The 14,313-nt window shown below is 41.6% G+C and overlaps 1 protein-coding gene across 2 annotated transcripts in view; it reads right to left on the reverse strand.

Moving 5' to 3' along the window:
- Positions 1–9,869, reverse strand: part of LOC126252088 (trypsin delta-like) — a 70,971-nt gene extending 61,102 nt beyond the window's left edge. The window contains exons 1-2 of one of the 2 annotated variants that reach the window (XM_049952944.1): positions 9,439–9,867; positions 4,020–4,614 (exon numbers count right to left, since the gene is read on the reverse strand). In XM_049952944.1, coding sequence (XP_049808901.1) covers positions 4,252–4,614; positions 9,439–9,843 — 768 coding nt within the window. In that variant the 5' untranslated portion in view covers positions 9,844–9,867 and the 3' untranslated portion in view covers positions 4,020–4,251. Of the gene's footprint in view, positions 1–4,019; positions 4,615–9,438 lie in introns of those variants that run through there. The other variant, XM_049952946.1, reaches the window with a different exon arrangement.
- Positions 9,870–14,313: the final 4,444 nt, after the last annotated feature.

Here is a 14,313-nt window from a genome sequence, read left to right on the forward strand (position 1 = left end):
CTGACTCCATTCCATGTGGAGTTCAAAGATGGCATTCGAAGGATTTCTGCACCACTTTGGATCAAAGTAGAATAAACGCCCTGGATGTGCTTACCACATCGGGTACTGAGGTAAAGAAGCAATGAAAAAATTATCTTCATGAATTGCAATGGAACTTAGTTGCACCACATACAAAGGCCACATTCAGTATACCTACACGACAATGGAATTGGAAGAAAACTCTGAAATACGTATTGCAAATAGGCTTGTGCATCAAGACAGACACAACCTTTAATCAGCGAAGTGAGATGTTCTCTGTGTTCATTTAAAAGAGAAAGAAAACAAAAAAATGTGTAGCCAGAATTGTAAAAGGGCGATCTGTGCTGAAGGCAGAGCACTAATTTGTACCGATTGTGCTCACAGATATTAGAAATAGTGACAATACTAATTACAATACTTCATATCATTCTAATGAATAGAAATTTATCCTTTCTTATACATTTGTGCGAAAATATACTATAGTGGCAAGTAACTTTGTAAGCACACCATGCCAAAAATCTTGTACAATTCAAATAATCCTATATATATATATATATATATATATATATATATATATATATATATACATACATATATGTATATATATATATAATATAGGATATAGGATATATAGGATATATATATATATTGTGTGTGTGTATGAGTAATTACTCATTATTTGAATTTTATAGATGTTTTTTCATAGAGTGTTTACAAAGTTAGTTATAATCATAGTATATTTGTCCAAATAAGCATAAAAAGTATTGAACTATGTATATTAGAATGATGTTCAAACTTGTTACTAACATCAATCTCTATTTGTACTGGCAGTGAGCACACTTGATATGATTTACTGCTGTATTATTACATTATATTACGCAATACATTTAAGTTGCGTCTTGCGTCCAATATATATACAAGTAAGAAAACACAAATAAAAATTAATATTCAGTATGGTGCTGCAGTGTGACATGTGCCAAATTTGTAAAAATCCTATGTTACTCGTTGCAGTAGCTAAATAAAGTCAAGTTATACATTCTATTGTAGTAAACACCTTCAAATTTAAGAAAGCTAATCATTAAAAAATACAACACATTACTTAAAAACAGTACTATGCTCACTTTGTAAAAGTCCTGTATTAATTATTCTTGCAATAATAAAATAACCATAATGGAAAACAATATGGCTATTTACAACATCCCACATACATAAGAATGTCCAATTAGCTTACAACTGTTGATATGTGATAATACTTTGCTGGGGGCCAGTGAACCACTTTGTGTTGTGCAGTGTTATTCAAATCAGGTGTGAGGGTTAAGACTGTATAACGTATAGTGAAGTATACATTTGGTGCCTGCAGGTAAGTTACATGGGAAACTAGTCTACACACCAATTGCATTGTGGGAATAGGGGAGCGAAGCATTTATTTTTTGGCTGGCGTTAAGCAGTAGGAATTAGTGATTACAGGCTGCAAATTTCGCTCTGTAGCAGAGTGGGCACTGATATGAAACTTCGCAGCAGATTGGAACTTTGTGCTGGACTGTAACACGAACAGTTGTCTTTTGCTTTTTGCAGGGAAGAAGTCTATCCATTGAGCTACCCAAGCACGACTCACAACCCGTTCTCACAGCCTTACTCCCACCAGCACCTTATTTCCTTCCGCAAAAGGCAAAGGCCTGAGATTGAGCCTCGGTCCAGCACAAAGGATTTTATACGTGAAAGTTCCATGAATAAGTGCATTTTTTATTGCAGTCACTGAAGGTAATTTAAAACTAGAGTTTCAAAATGTAATGATAATGTGAATGGAGTGTATTTGTGTGTGTGTGTGTGTGTGTGTGTGTGTGTGTGTGTGTGTGTGTGTGTGTGTGTGTATGTATGTGTCTGTGTGTGTGTGTTCAAATTAGCCGAGTTGGACTCTGGACTACGTAGGGACCATTTTTCTTTGGATAATAACGTCATTCTTTTTCATACAACAAATTTCAGATCCCGCTCTCAACATAGCATGTTCAATTAGTCATACTGGAGAGTGAAAGAGGTTTACTGTGAGGACGTAAACCACATAGGCACATTGGTGTGGAAGTTACTGCAGTGCACGTGGACCTTGAAAGTAAGTTGTCCACAAATGCTGTCTTAAAGTAGTCCAATGGTGAATCAGTAAGATGGCAATTTGTCAAGCAAAAGAAGCGTCGTAAAAGCTTCAAAACCAGTGACCAGTTTATAATCTTAAATGCATTCCCTTCTGTTGCAGACTTCCATTATATATCCATTATCGCTCTTCTACATAATAATAAACGAAATTGCAGCAGGTAGTTGAACTTTTCCCGTTATTCAATTTAGAGTCTTACTGTTGCCGCGCTATTTTTATAGACGTCGTACATCCTTCGTTTGTCTCTTCGTTTCCTCCATATATGCCTCGAAATTAGTAGCACTGCTCGCTGCTCACTCTAATGCTGCTTAGCTGTTACAATTTTCTTAAAGAATTCCAGCAGAGTAGGTCGTCTTCTTTCTTCCAACGGCGTTGTCAAAGAGGGCGGAGGAGCGGACAGATATCCATGTCACTTTCTTGCTGAAGTCAGTGGTAACCACTACATTAACGACACATAGCGGTATCACAGGACGTGTGCGCTGTAAAGGATGATCTCTCCGTTGACAAAGGACACCCGACTACTCGCCTTTTCAGATCTATGGGAGGGCACAACCAAGGGGAGGTGAAAAGGAGGTAAGGAATCAACCAATAAAGTGTAACGTTTTGAGAGTCGGCTCATGGGGTGTCGGAAGTTTGAACGTCATAGGGAAGCTACAGTACTTAAAAGGGGAAAATATAGTGCTCAATCAAGGTAGGAAAGTATAACAGGATACTGATCGGGTAATTCATATACAAAGGGAGAGGGAAATCTATTACTCATGGGGGTCTGGAATGCTGGTACAGGGGAAGGATTAGAAGAAAGGAGAAATATGGGCTTGGTAGTAGGAATAAGTAAGGATAAAGACCAACTGAGTTCTGCAATAAGTTGCAGTTAGTAATAGGTATTACTAAGATCAAGAATCACGAAAAGGAGAGGTGTACTTCGAGAAGGCAAAGAGGTATGACACGATTCCAGGTAGATTACATCATGGTCAGGCAGAGGTTCCGAACTCAGAGAACGGATTATAAGGTGAACACAGGAATAGATGCAGAATCAGGTCAGAATTTGGTAATGATGATGAGTAGGATGAGGTTTAGGAGACTAGTCAGGAAGAGTCAGTGGACAAGAATGTGGGATAGGGCAGTCCTAAGGATTGAAGGTAGGTACATTGAAGTTCTCTGACGTTGTAAATACTGTGATAAATGAATAGCTCAGTAGGCAATTCAACTGAAGAGGAATGGACAACTCTAAAACAGGGAAATGACAGAATTTGGAAAGAATAACAGAGGTACCAGGAAGGCAGCTGCGAAGAAACATTGGGTATCAGAATAGATACTTCAGTTCTTCGATGAAAGAAGAATATTTTCAGGAACATTTCGGAATATAGAAATATAAGTTACATTCGAATGAGAAAAGTGCATAGCACATGGAAGTTCAGGCGAAACTGCTACAAGAATAAAGGTGAAGAAATTGAAGAAAATGGACTCTTGGAAGGACTGACGCGGCATAAAGAAAAGTAAACACAAGTTTAGGTGAGAACAACACCAAGGGTGGTAACCTTAAGAATGTTATAGGAATTCTACTATGAAATGCACGGAAGAGACCGGCTAGGTGGAAAGAGTTTATTGAAGGCTTGTATGAGGGGGAGGAGTTGCCTGACGACGTGATAGAAGAAGAAATAGGAGTCGACAGGGATGAAACTGGGTATCCATTATTAGAAACAGAATTTAAATGAGGTTTGGGAGACTTGAGATCAAATAAGGCAGAACGGGTGGATAACTTCCCATGTAAATATCTGAAATCATAGTTGGAAGCGACAACTAAACGGCTGTTATTTTTCTGTGTAGAATGTGCGAGACTAGCGATATACCTTCATACTTTCAGAAACATATCATTCATTATTCTTTATTGAGTATATCATTCTTCATTAATGATGATATGGAATTCATAATACAGGAGAATTAATCAATGTAGTTTTGAGGACATAGTATTTTGCTTAAGATTGAGTTGATAAAATTTATACATTATGTAACAGAAAAAAAGTTTTATTGTGATGGTCTTATGGTACAGTTAAGAATAATTCATTCATTTACGGCTGGATGGCTTGTTACACTCCAGTGACTTGTGTTATCCAGGAACGCAAGTTGGCCACATTAGAGTAGACGCCAGGGTAGCCGGCCTGAGCGCATCCTCTTCCCCAGGAGACGATACCGTACTGGGTGGATCCTTCCACCAGTGGTCCGCCGCTGTCGCCCTGGCACGAGTCCTTGCCACCCTCGTCCTCTCCTGCGCAGATCATGCGCTGAGTGATCTCGCCGCCGTAGGCTGTGTTGCAGGAGGCACGGGCCACGATGGACGTGGTGACCGCTTGCAGCTGTATGGGGGAGGAGCCTCCGGAGGACAGGGCGCCCCAGCCCGTGATGGTCACCGCTGTGCCTGCAGATGGCTCCGTCGAGCCGAGGCTCACCGCCTGCAAAGCACAGTACAAACTCGTCACTTGGCGCCCTTGAAAACAGTAGGGGAGAGTGCTTTGGGGACATAACATTCGCTATTCAATGTTAACACAACTAACAAAACATTATGCAGGAAACTTTCTTCAATAAATTTCATTTTTCTATCCCTCCACTGCACGTATGTATTACTCATTAAACGGTAACCGATTTCAGCTTGTAGTGGACCTTATGTATGAAAGATAGTCAGCTGAGCATAACACTGAGCCAATCTCTACGACATGACTACTTCATAGTACACATAACTTGCCGAAAGTCACATGTAAAATGTGACGTACAATTTTATTTAGTGCGTAGCTCTTTCATTGCTTTCCATGATTTGATTTGACGATTTCAGAGAAGGAGAGAAAGTGACGGTCCTTGATAGGAAATCATCTTGTACAGCCAACAACGTGACTGCCATTACAACAGTTGAGCAGTTCAAACACTGTGCTCGGCACATATGAGTATGACGAAGGAATGGAGAAGAGAATATTCAAGTTTTGGAGTACGTTTGTAACAAGAAACAAATGTGTAAAAAAAAGGAGGACAGGAACATGATGGAAATATTACATGAAATGCTGGTTTACAGAAAAAAATCGTGCTTTATAAGTAAACCCCGGGAAAGCCTCATAAAAGCAACAGAGAAGAAATTTATAACAGCAATAAATAAACGCACCGAGCTGACATACCTCGATATATGAAATTAGGTGAGAATTGGATGAATTAAAAGTAATTAAATACCAGAAAAGAAGACAAACGTGAATGAATGTCATTAAAGAATGTGTGGACGAAGATTAGGTCTCCTGTGAGGAACTCTAAGCCAGTTGATATTCAAAGGAGGAAGCTTTGGGTGCCGTAAAAGGCAAAGTAAATAAAAGTTTAATGCCTGAAGTGAAGAAGAAGATGATGATGATATTGTTGATAAGTGATGCAGAGCTCTAATGTCGTCATGATGAGCTGTGCGGTAATTAATATCGACGGACTGTTGCTTTATACTCTTTAGTATGCGTTGTAAGGCGATAATTTTTAGAGAGATATTATTGCTCAGTATTCTAGCAGTTCCACTAGATCTCTGCTGTAACACAACTAGTAAATGTCCGAATGTGGAGGATATTTGTGTTTTTTCGAGATTTGTGCTAGTGTGTATTTACATCATTGTTTTTTGAAATGTAGAATGCAAGAAGGCAACCAAGATATACCTATTCTGCGATCAAGTGAGATGGCTCTGCGATTACCACATTCGATCTCCATTTTTGAGAACAGTGGTTCAAATCCCTGTCTGGACATCCGGACTTACATTTTTCCTGATTTCTCTGTAACCCCTTAAGGAAATTGCACAGATGGATTGTCTAATAGAAAACGTCCAGTTTCCACCTCAGTCCTTCACTTAATTCGAGCGTGTGTACTCTGTCTCTAATGACGTTGTAGTCGATGAGACGTTAAACACTAATTATCCTCCTTTCCCTTTACTATTCTGCCATTTAATGAGATTTATTTTGCAGTAGATGGGTCCCTCTGAAACACTACGTTTACAGTACCTTCACCCTTTCACGCGTACTGAGGCTCAGCTCTATTCTAGCATTATGGCAAGCCATTGCTGACTGCCAAGTTGATAGTTTGGGAACGCCACTGGTAACATCAGTATTCAGGTACAAAGAAATTGCCTCTGGCGTTGCAGTTTCCGTACGGTAGAAGGGGTTATGCTCTCTTATTTTATCGTAGAAAGTGTATTCGGAAAGTAAGGTCTGACCAGACATGAAGTGAAAACCATTCCGAAAATCCGATGGAACTTTGCACAGATGTGTTGGGGAGTGTCTATACTCTGGCTATCGATCGGTTCACGTCACACTTTTCAGTTTAGAGCGCAAAGTCATCACATAGAAATGCCTAAAACAACAGTGTCTTCCGCCGTGTATATGGATCTGGTGAGAGATCTTGCCTGAAGCTATGCAGCCCACATAACATAAATGTCAAGCGTTTCTTCCATCAAGACAATTTTCATCTACATTCTGTAGGGGCAATGTAAACGCTCCAGAAGCGTTTTCGATGGGAAGTGTTTGATGACCCACAATAGAGCCCTTAATTGGCTCCCACCATCTTCATCTATACTCACACGAACCGCTGGCTATGAAGACCACATTTTGGCACAGACAACGCGGTGCAGACCATTGCAGAGAATTGGCGGACAGCACTTGTGGCTATTTGGGACGTGGGTGCTGGGTAGTTAGCACAACGTCACGACAAATGTCTAAGTCGGATCGGCGACTATTTAGAGAGGTAGCTGGAAGGTGTGGCTAACAGTTGCGAAAAAATAATTTTGGTTTCCACTGTGGTTTTCATTTTGCGAACGATCCGACCTTACTTCCCGAATATCCCTCATATTAATTATTAATTTGCGCTTTAATACATCCTTGTTGCGTGTATGTTAGTACGCTGTCTATATTTTTGTAAATATTGAGGCTATTTCACATATATGAACCATGTGGCTCACTGATAAACGTGTAGCTTTAACATTATGTGGTCTCAGTTACACCAAAGTAACTCGAAAATTACGTGACGATTATTGTGAGTTTTAAAATGTTTTTATCGCTTACACCTTCATATGGAATCTACTGTCTCAAAAATCACAGAGAGATCCGGTGCAGCGGTCTACGTCGTGGACTCGGGTTTGAGAATATGGTCGACTAACTGTCCGTGGCTTGTCTAAACCCCTTACGACAGATGCTGTGGTGGTGTCTTTTATAATGATGCAGCCGAAATCTTCCACCAATCTGTCTGCTCTGTCATGTGACAACATTCACACAGATAAATATATTAGATTAAGATTCTAGTCGTTTTGGCATTCTACATTAGCTTAATTAGGAGATCAATAAAGTTGAGTAGATACCGTACTAGAATGAATGGAACTAGTTACAGCAAAATTATTTACTTTCGGACAGCCGAGAAATGCAGGCGTATAAAGTCAGTACAGGATATTAAACTGTCCTCTTCACATAGCGTTATGCGGACACACTAAGTTGGTACATACTGATAACCTCAATGTAACAGAAGGCCTCCACCCAAACTGAAACTGACAGAAAAGAGCTGAAACAACAAGCGAATGAATCTCAACACATGTAGTGTAAGTGTTTCTCTGTCTGCCAAGCAGTGGTGAGTATAGCACCGATTACACTACTGTGAGGATTTGTACTGGAGTCACGATATGATCTGTGCTATTAGTCGACGTGTTGAAGATGTACGTTGAGTGTCTATAAATTCCGTCTACACAATGGACATATTATACCGCCCGCAAACTCCTAGATCTGAGAGTACTTCAGCACAACACAGAATAAACGTCAAGGTTACTGTTTGCTCACAAATCTGGAACAGAAAAATGAATCATATATTCGTTCGTATAAAAGCACTTCACCATGCCTCAGACACCACAGAGAAGCAAGAAATAGTCACTCTGCATCCACAGAAACGTCTTAACTGACTCGTAGTTGCGAAATCGACACTTTTCTTGTTCTAACAGTGAGACGTTTCACTGATGTTCTTGTCATTAAAGCCTATAAGTCCTTCCCTCGCAATTTATCCTCTTTCTACACGCACAGGAGAGTCCTTTTCCACACTTTCGCGAGTCTCTAGTAAGGCTCGTGGCATATGTGTATGTGCTCCCTGCAATGAACCCCAGCACCCATTACAAAAGCAGTGCCCTACTCTACACAGGTCATGAAGCTGAGAGTTAATTGCCTTCTTTTCGTATTCCGTATGGAAATGGATTCTAGAACGTTCTAAAACTCCTCCTACGAGTAAGGACTCAGCCAATGGAATTCACTGCCCTTATTTTTGGTGTGGAACGTCACTCACTGTAGCCCGTGAGAAATTCTACGAAGGGTCAGTTCACGTCCTCTGTTCGTTAACCTCACAGATTCCTTCGTATTAAAAGGATGCTCTTTCTCTTGTAAGATGCTATCGCTCTTCATCCCTAGATTTCAGCACTTGGCTGTTTTCAACGATTTCTTAGCGGTGGGAGTGCATCTCACATTTGCTCAGCAGCCTCGTCATGGCCAGCCTGCCTTCAGCGCTGTAAAGGCGCTGCCTCCCTTCTCTTTCCTTTACAGCAATTAAACGTTACTTTCGGTAGTACACAACACGGTGTGTTTCTTAAGCTACCTTCTCCTGATCGCACCTTTCACAAGAATGAATAATGTTCTCAGCACCCTGTTCTCAGCGTCCACTTTAAATTAATTACCAGGCATTTAACACCACAGAAAATGTTCGTAGTGGTGCTACCCATAATCAACCAAAGAAAATGCACCCTTCATGAATCGGGATCTCACATCGAATAAAAGATGCAATATATATTACATGTATGGAGGCAAAATATTGTAGCGTTACTCATCCTCTCAAAAAGCAGCAAAACTTCGAAAAAACAGCTACAGAACATTTGCAAAATTTTGATTGAGTTCCTAAGTCATGAAGATGTTTTTTTACCAAACCATAGCTTCCTTTATGAGCTCAAATAAATGTCATCATATGATAATTATCGTTCTAATACATCAAAATTTTCTTATGGACAAATATCTATTTGAAGAAGGTAATTTTAATGGCACCCTATGCCTTTCAGATTTGTTAAGTGATGGCGATACCTGGGAAACATTCGTTTGTTGCCCATCGAATTCAGTAGGTCGTATCGAATTTAAGGCACCTGGAACTATGTTCGAGAAAAAAACTAAACACATGATCCTCAGCATACAGTTGTAAGACAAAAATAAATTTTAAATATGCATAAGTACGTATTTTCTGTGCACGAGTTGTACCTGAACGTTGGAATCGAAGGAGAATGATCCGTCAATCTGGATGACGCCGACGTCGTAGTCAGTGGTATCGGAGTCGTAATCCCCGTGGTAATATCCGTCGGCAGCATCGTACACAGTTCCGCCGCTTCCGCGGGTGGAAGATCCGGCCCTGAGGGACACGAAGTTGACGTAGGCGCCCTCGATACAGTGGGCCGCCGTCAGCGCCCAGTTGGAGCTGATGATGGAGGCGCCGCAGCTGTGGGAGCCCAGCTTCTGCAGCGACAGCTGCCAGGGGTACTGCGAGATGTCTACGGCCTCGCCGCCCACGATGCGGCCATCGAGGCGCGGTCTGGGCAAGTGGGACCTCGTGGAGGGCGCAGCGCTGCAGAGCGCCACCAGCAGGCACAGGACTACGGCTGTCTGCATGGTTCTGGCCGGCGGATGATCACAGTCGGCTGTGGTCAGCTTTTATAACGGTCTTATCGCTTTCACAAGCGACTCTCCACTCTAAAGACCTCTTGACAATCTGATAGTCACGGTCCTGCAATTAGTTCAGCGAGGTCAAAGTAATAAATGAATGTATGGAGCAATATGTTTCGTCACAAAGCTCTCACTAGAGGCAATTTATCTCATTCTATTTTCTCCCATCCTGACCTTGAACAGCTACGCTGATAGATCAATGAGGGCACACCGAATGATTTACGTAACATAGGCGAATATTTTCCTTGGGAGGTGGGGAAGTCCGAATACCCTTTTGTTCTTTAAGAATAAACAGTATTTTCAAAATGAGACGAACAAGGAAGAGATGTAACCGACCACTATACCCACATCAGCTGGACGCATCGGTGTTGGCAGTATTACGTTATCCCGCGTCACATAACTCTGTCCTAAGGCTTCAACTCATCTCGAGGTAAGACGAGCACTCTGATGTTCAGGGGCCGGTCGTCGTGGTGAGCGATCCTAGGCGCTTCAGTCTGGATGTGTGTGATGTCCTTAGGTTAGTTAGGTTTAAGTAGTTCTAAGTTCTAGCGGACTGATGACCTTAGAATTTAAGTCCCATAGCGCTCAGAGCCATTTGAACTTTTTTTTGTATTTTTTTTTTTATTCAGGAGATGAACGCAATAACTTTTCCCCACCAAACAAGGTAAATCATGGTGAAATCAACAGGGTTTCTTCTTGTCTGAACTCTGATTCATTACGAGACCCGCCTGAGGGATGGGTACAATGAGAAAAAAACTAACAGAAGATAGGTCTGTAGCTAGTGTTGGTCCATATAACACAATTACTTACCTCGATGGCACAAGTCGAAGCCGGTGGTTTCGTGTGATGTCATCAATTAACGGTAAAGTGCTTCCCTCTCCCCCCCCCCCCCCCCCGACCCCGAAGTACCTCATTCGTCTCCAGACAGTGTAAACGAATACTATTATCTCATGGTAATACAACCCCTGTTGAGGTAGTTATATTTGGAGGCAAGATCGAGATATTTGTTATAACTCATCATGTGGAAACAACTATTTTGTTATTAATATGGGGTAATTACGGAGGAAAACGGTTTGGTCCCAGTTATCGAATGAGAATTAAAATCTGTTTCCTCTGGAATAAAGATCTTACATACCAGTAAGTGACAGTACCATTGTTTCAACTTCCACAGCAACCTAATGAAGATGCCGTAACACAGTGAAGACGAGCAGCCTTCTCTCGTCTGTAGGCAACAGTTACAGCAACTTGGGTGTACATTAAAAAAGTTATGGAAAATGAGAACTAAATTATCAAGCCCCAATTCTATTCTCAGGAAATAATACTTATGTAATACAGGTTGTTTTCGTAAGAGAGTACAAAAATTTATCGCCGAGCGGTCTAAGGCGCTGCAGTCATGGACTGTGCGGCGGGTCCCGACGGAGGTTCGAGTCCTCCCTCGGGCATGGGTGTGTGTGTTTGTCCTTAGGATAATTTAGGTTAAGTAGTGTGTAAGCTTAGGGACTGATGACCTTAGCAGTAAAGTCCCATAAGATTACACACACAAACAAATATTTATCAGGACATAGAGGATGCTCTGCTGAACAATTTGAGGTAGGAATCCTGGGTTCGGAAATAAGGAAATAATACGAATGAAATCACAATACTGTGTACTTTTTTATTTACTTTAGTACTGTTAACTGCAAATACCGTTACTGACACAGTGAACGTACCGTTTGTAAAGTGACTTACAAAATATGCCGAAATATATGGCTATCAACCTCAATGCAAGCATGACATCGGCGAACAAGGCTCTGACACATCCTACGAGGGGCATTTGAAAATTCCATGCAAAAATAAAAACTGCTTACATGTTTGGGGTAGACCTTTTTTTTATTTTTCGATATAGTCTCCTTTTAGACTTATGCACTTCGTCCAAGGATATACTAATATGTTGATCCCTTCCGAATAACAGGAATTGTCCAAGTCTGCAAAATAGCTATTAGTTACTGCAATCACCTCCTAGTTTGAATAAAATAGTAGTCCGAGGGAGCCAAGTCTGGAGAATAGGGGGGATTTGAAAAAAGTTGGAATCCTACTACCAGTAATTTGCGACAACCACTGCTGAGGTGCGTGCTGGCGCATTGTCGTGATGGAAAAGGACTTCTTTGCTATCCAATCGCCGGCGTTTTTCTTGTAGCTCAGTTTTCAGGTGGTCCAATATCGATGGATAATATGCACCTATAATAGTTTTACCCTTTTCCATATAGTCGATAGGATTATCCCTTGCAATCCCAAGGACAGTCGCCATAACCTTTCTGTCCTAAGGACTGGTCTTCGCCTCTTTTGGTGCAATTCTCCCTTGCTAACTCATTGTTTAGATCGTTGTTTCGTTTCAGGTGTATAGCAATGTATCCATGTCTCATTCACAGTGACGAAATGACTCTTAAAGTCCTTCCTGAACAGCTGAAAACCATCCTTGAAACACTTCACACGATTCCGTTTTTGGTCAAACGTGAGCAATCGCGGAACCCATCTTGCGGATAGCTTTCTCATGTCCAAATGTTTGTGCAAAATATTATGTACCCATTCACTAAAAATCTCGTGCACCTTAACTCTTCTGTCATCCATCACCATATCATCGATTTTATCAATGACTTCTGGAATCGTAATCTCCGCAGGGCGTCCAGAACGTTCAGCATCACTTTTGCCCATATGGCTACTCAGAAAATTTTGAAACCACTTATAAACTGTTCTAATAGAAGGTGCAGACTCACCGGAATGTTTATCAACCTTCTGTTTACTCTCCTCAGGCGTTTTGTCCTTCATAAAGTAATGTGTAGTCAGCATACTAAATTCTTCTTCGTCCATTTTTTAACAATCACTCAACTTCCTTGATTCACACGAATGCCAAACACAAAGAAAAAGAACAATATGGCTGAAACTTGGTGTGCGTTCTTTCCAAAAATGCTACTAACTAAACGTGACCTCGATACGCACCGGTGTTGCCATCTCTCGAACTTAGCAGACACTTTTCAAAAGCCCATCGTAAAATATCCCTGTTGTGTTTGGAAGCACATCAAAGGCAAGCTACAGTTCTGGCAACTAATTTCACATCCGTATCCACTGCGGCCTCATACGAGATATCCCCGTAGGAAATAGTCAAAGGTAATCAGGTAACGTAACTTCCCAGGCCATGGAATAGGACCTCACCTTCCAATCAAGCGACTGGTAAATACAACATTGAGAAGGTTGCGGACGGCCACGCTGGAATGAGCGGGTTCATAGTCATGTTGTGTCTACATCCTCTCACGGTCAGCCAAGGGTACATTCTCCAACAACTCGTATAGAACTCTTTACACGAACCTCAAGGACAGGTGGCCAGGTAGAAGATATGGCCCGATGAGATTGTCGCCTACAATGTCACCACAGATAGTCGCAGCAACAACTATCTGATGGTGTGACTACTACAGCGTGAGGTGTTTCCTCATCGCACACATGGCTATTCCTGCTGTTCGAAATACCGCCACCATCAAACGAGGCCTCGTCACTAAATAGCACGATTTAGAGGAAGTCTGGTCGATCAATCCGTTCCTGGAGCAACCACTGACACAATGCAACCCTTAGTGCCAAGTCAGTCACAGGCATTGTATGGAATAGTTGTGTGAGATGTGGGCGTAATTGTTGCTCGTGGCGTACTCGCCACGCGCTTGTATGTGCAGCGCCCGTTTCTCGTGCAATACGACGAGTGACTAGCAATGGGGTTCGTTGGAACACGTTCCAGAACTTCCTCTTCAAAATCGGGTATGCGAGTGGTCCTCATGTTGTCAGGTCCCTCGTCCATTCTTTCCAATGAATCAGTCTCGTACATTCGTTGATCGAGAGAAATAAACACTAGTACAAAATTTTCAAAATGTTAAAATGTGTCTGAATTCCTAAGGGACCAGACATACACACTACTTAAACTAACTTATGCTAAGAACAACACACACACCCATGCCCGAGGGAGGACACGAACCTCCAGTGAGAGGGGCCGCACAATCAGTGACATGGCGTCTCAAACTGCGCGGCCACTCTGAGCGGCAAACACTAGTACAACCCTTCCACAGCAAGAGCATTGCAATGTACTTCCCCACACAGAAGGTGCATGTCAGAGAGTTGTGCGGAAATGGGCCGGTCCCGCTCCATCTTACTATACTGGACGTCTCTGAATAGTACTGAGTAATGAATGGGTGTGAACGTTGTCATGGGACAATGTAAATATGACACAGCAGAGCCACCCTACGGACGTGTTAAGTAAACAAAACCTGCATCATGACTTCCTAGTAATCAGACTCGTCCTCCCCTTTTTCCTTGAAGGAACTAAGGAAAGTACATGTTAATAAACAGCACAGTACGTGTAAATTTGTACCCATGTTAGTTGTAAATAAGCTGGAAAAC

The sequence above is a fragment of the Schistocerca nitens genome, chromosome 4 (assembly GCF_023898315.1).
Source record: "Schistocerca nitens isolate TAMUIC-IGC-003100 chromosome 4, iqSchNite1.1, whole genome shotgun sequence".
Lineage (NCBI taxonomy): Eukaryota > Metazoa > Arthropoda > Insecta > Orthoptera > Acrididae > Schistocerca > Schistocerca nitens.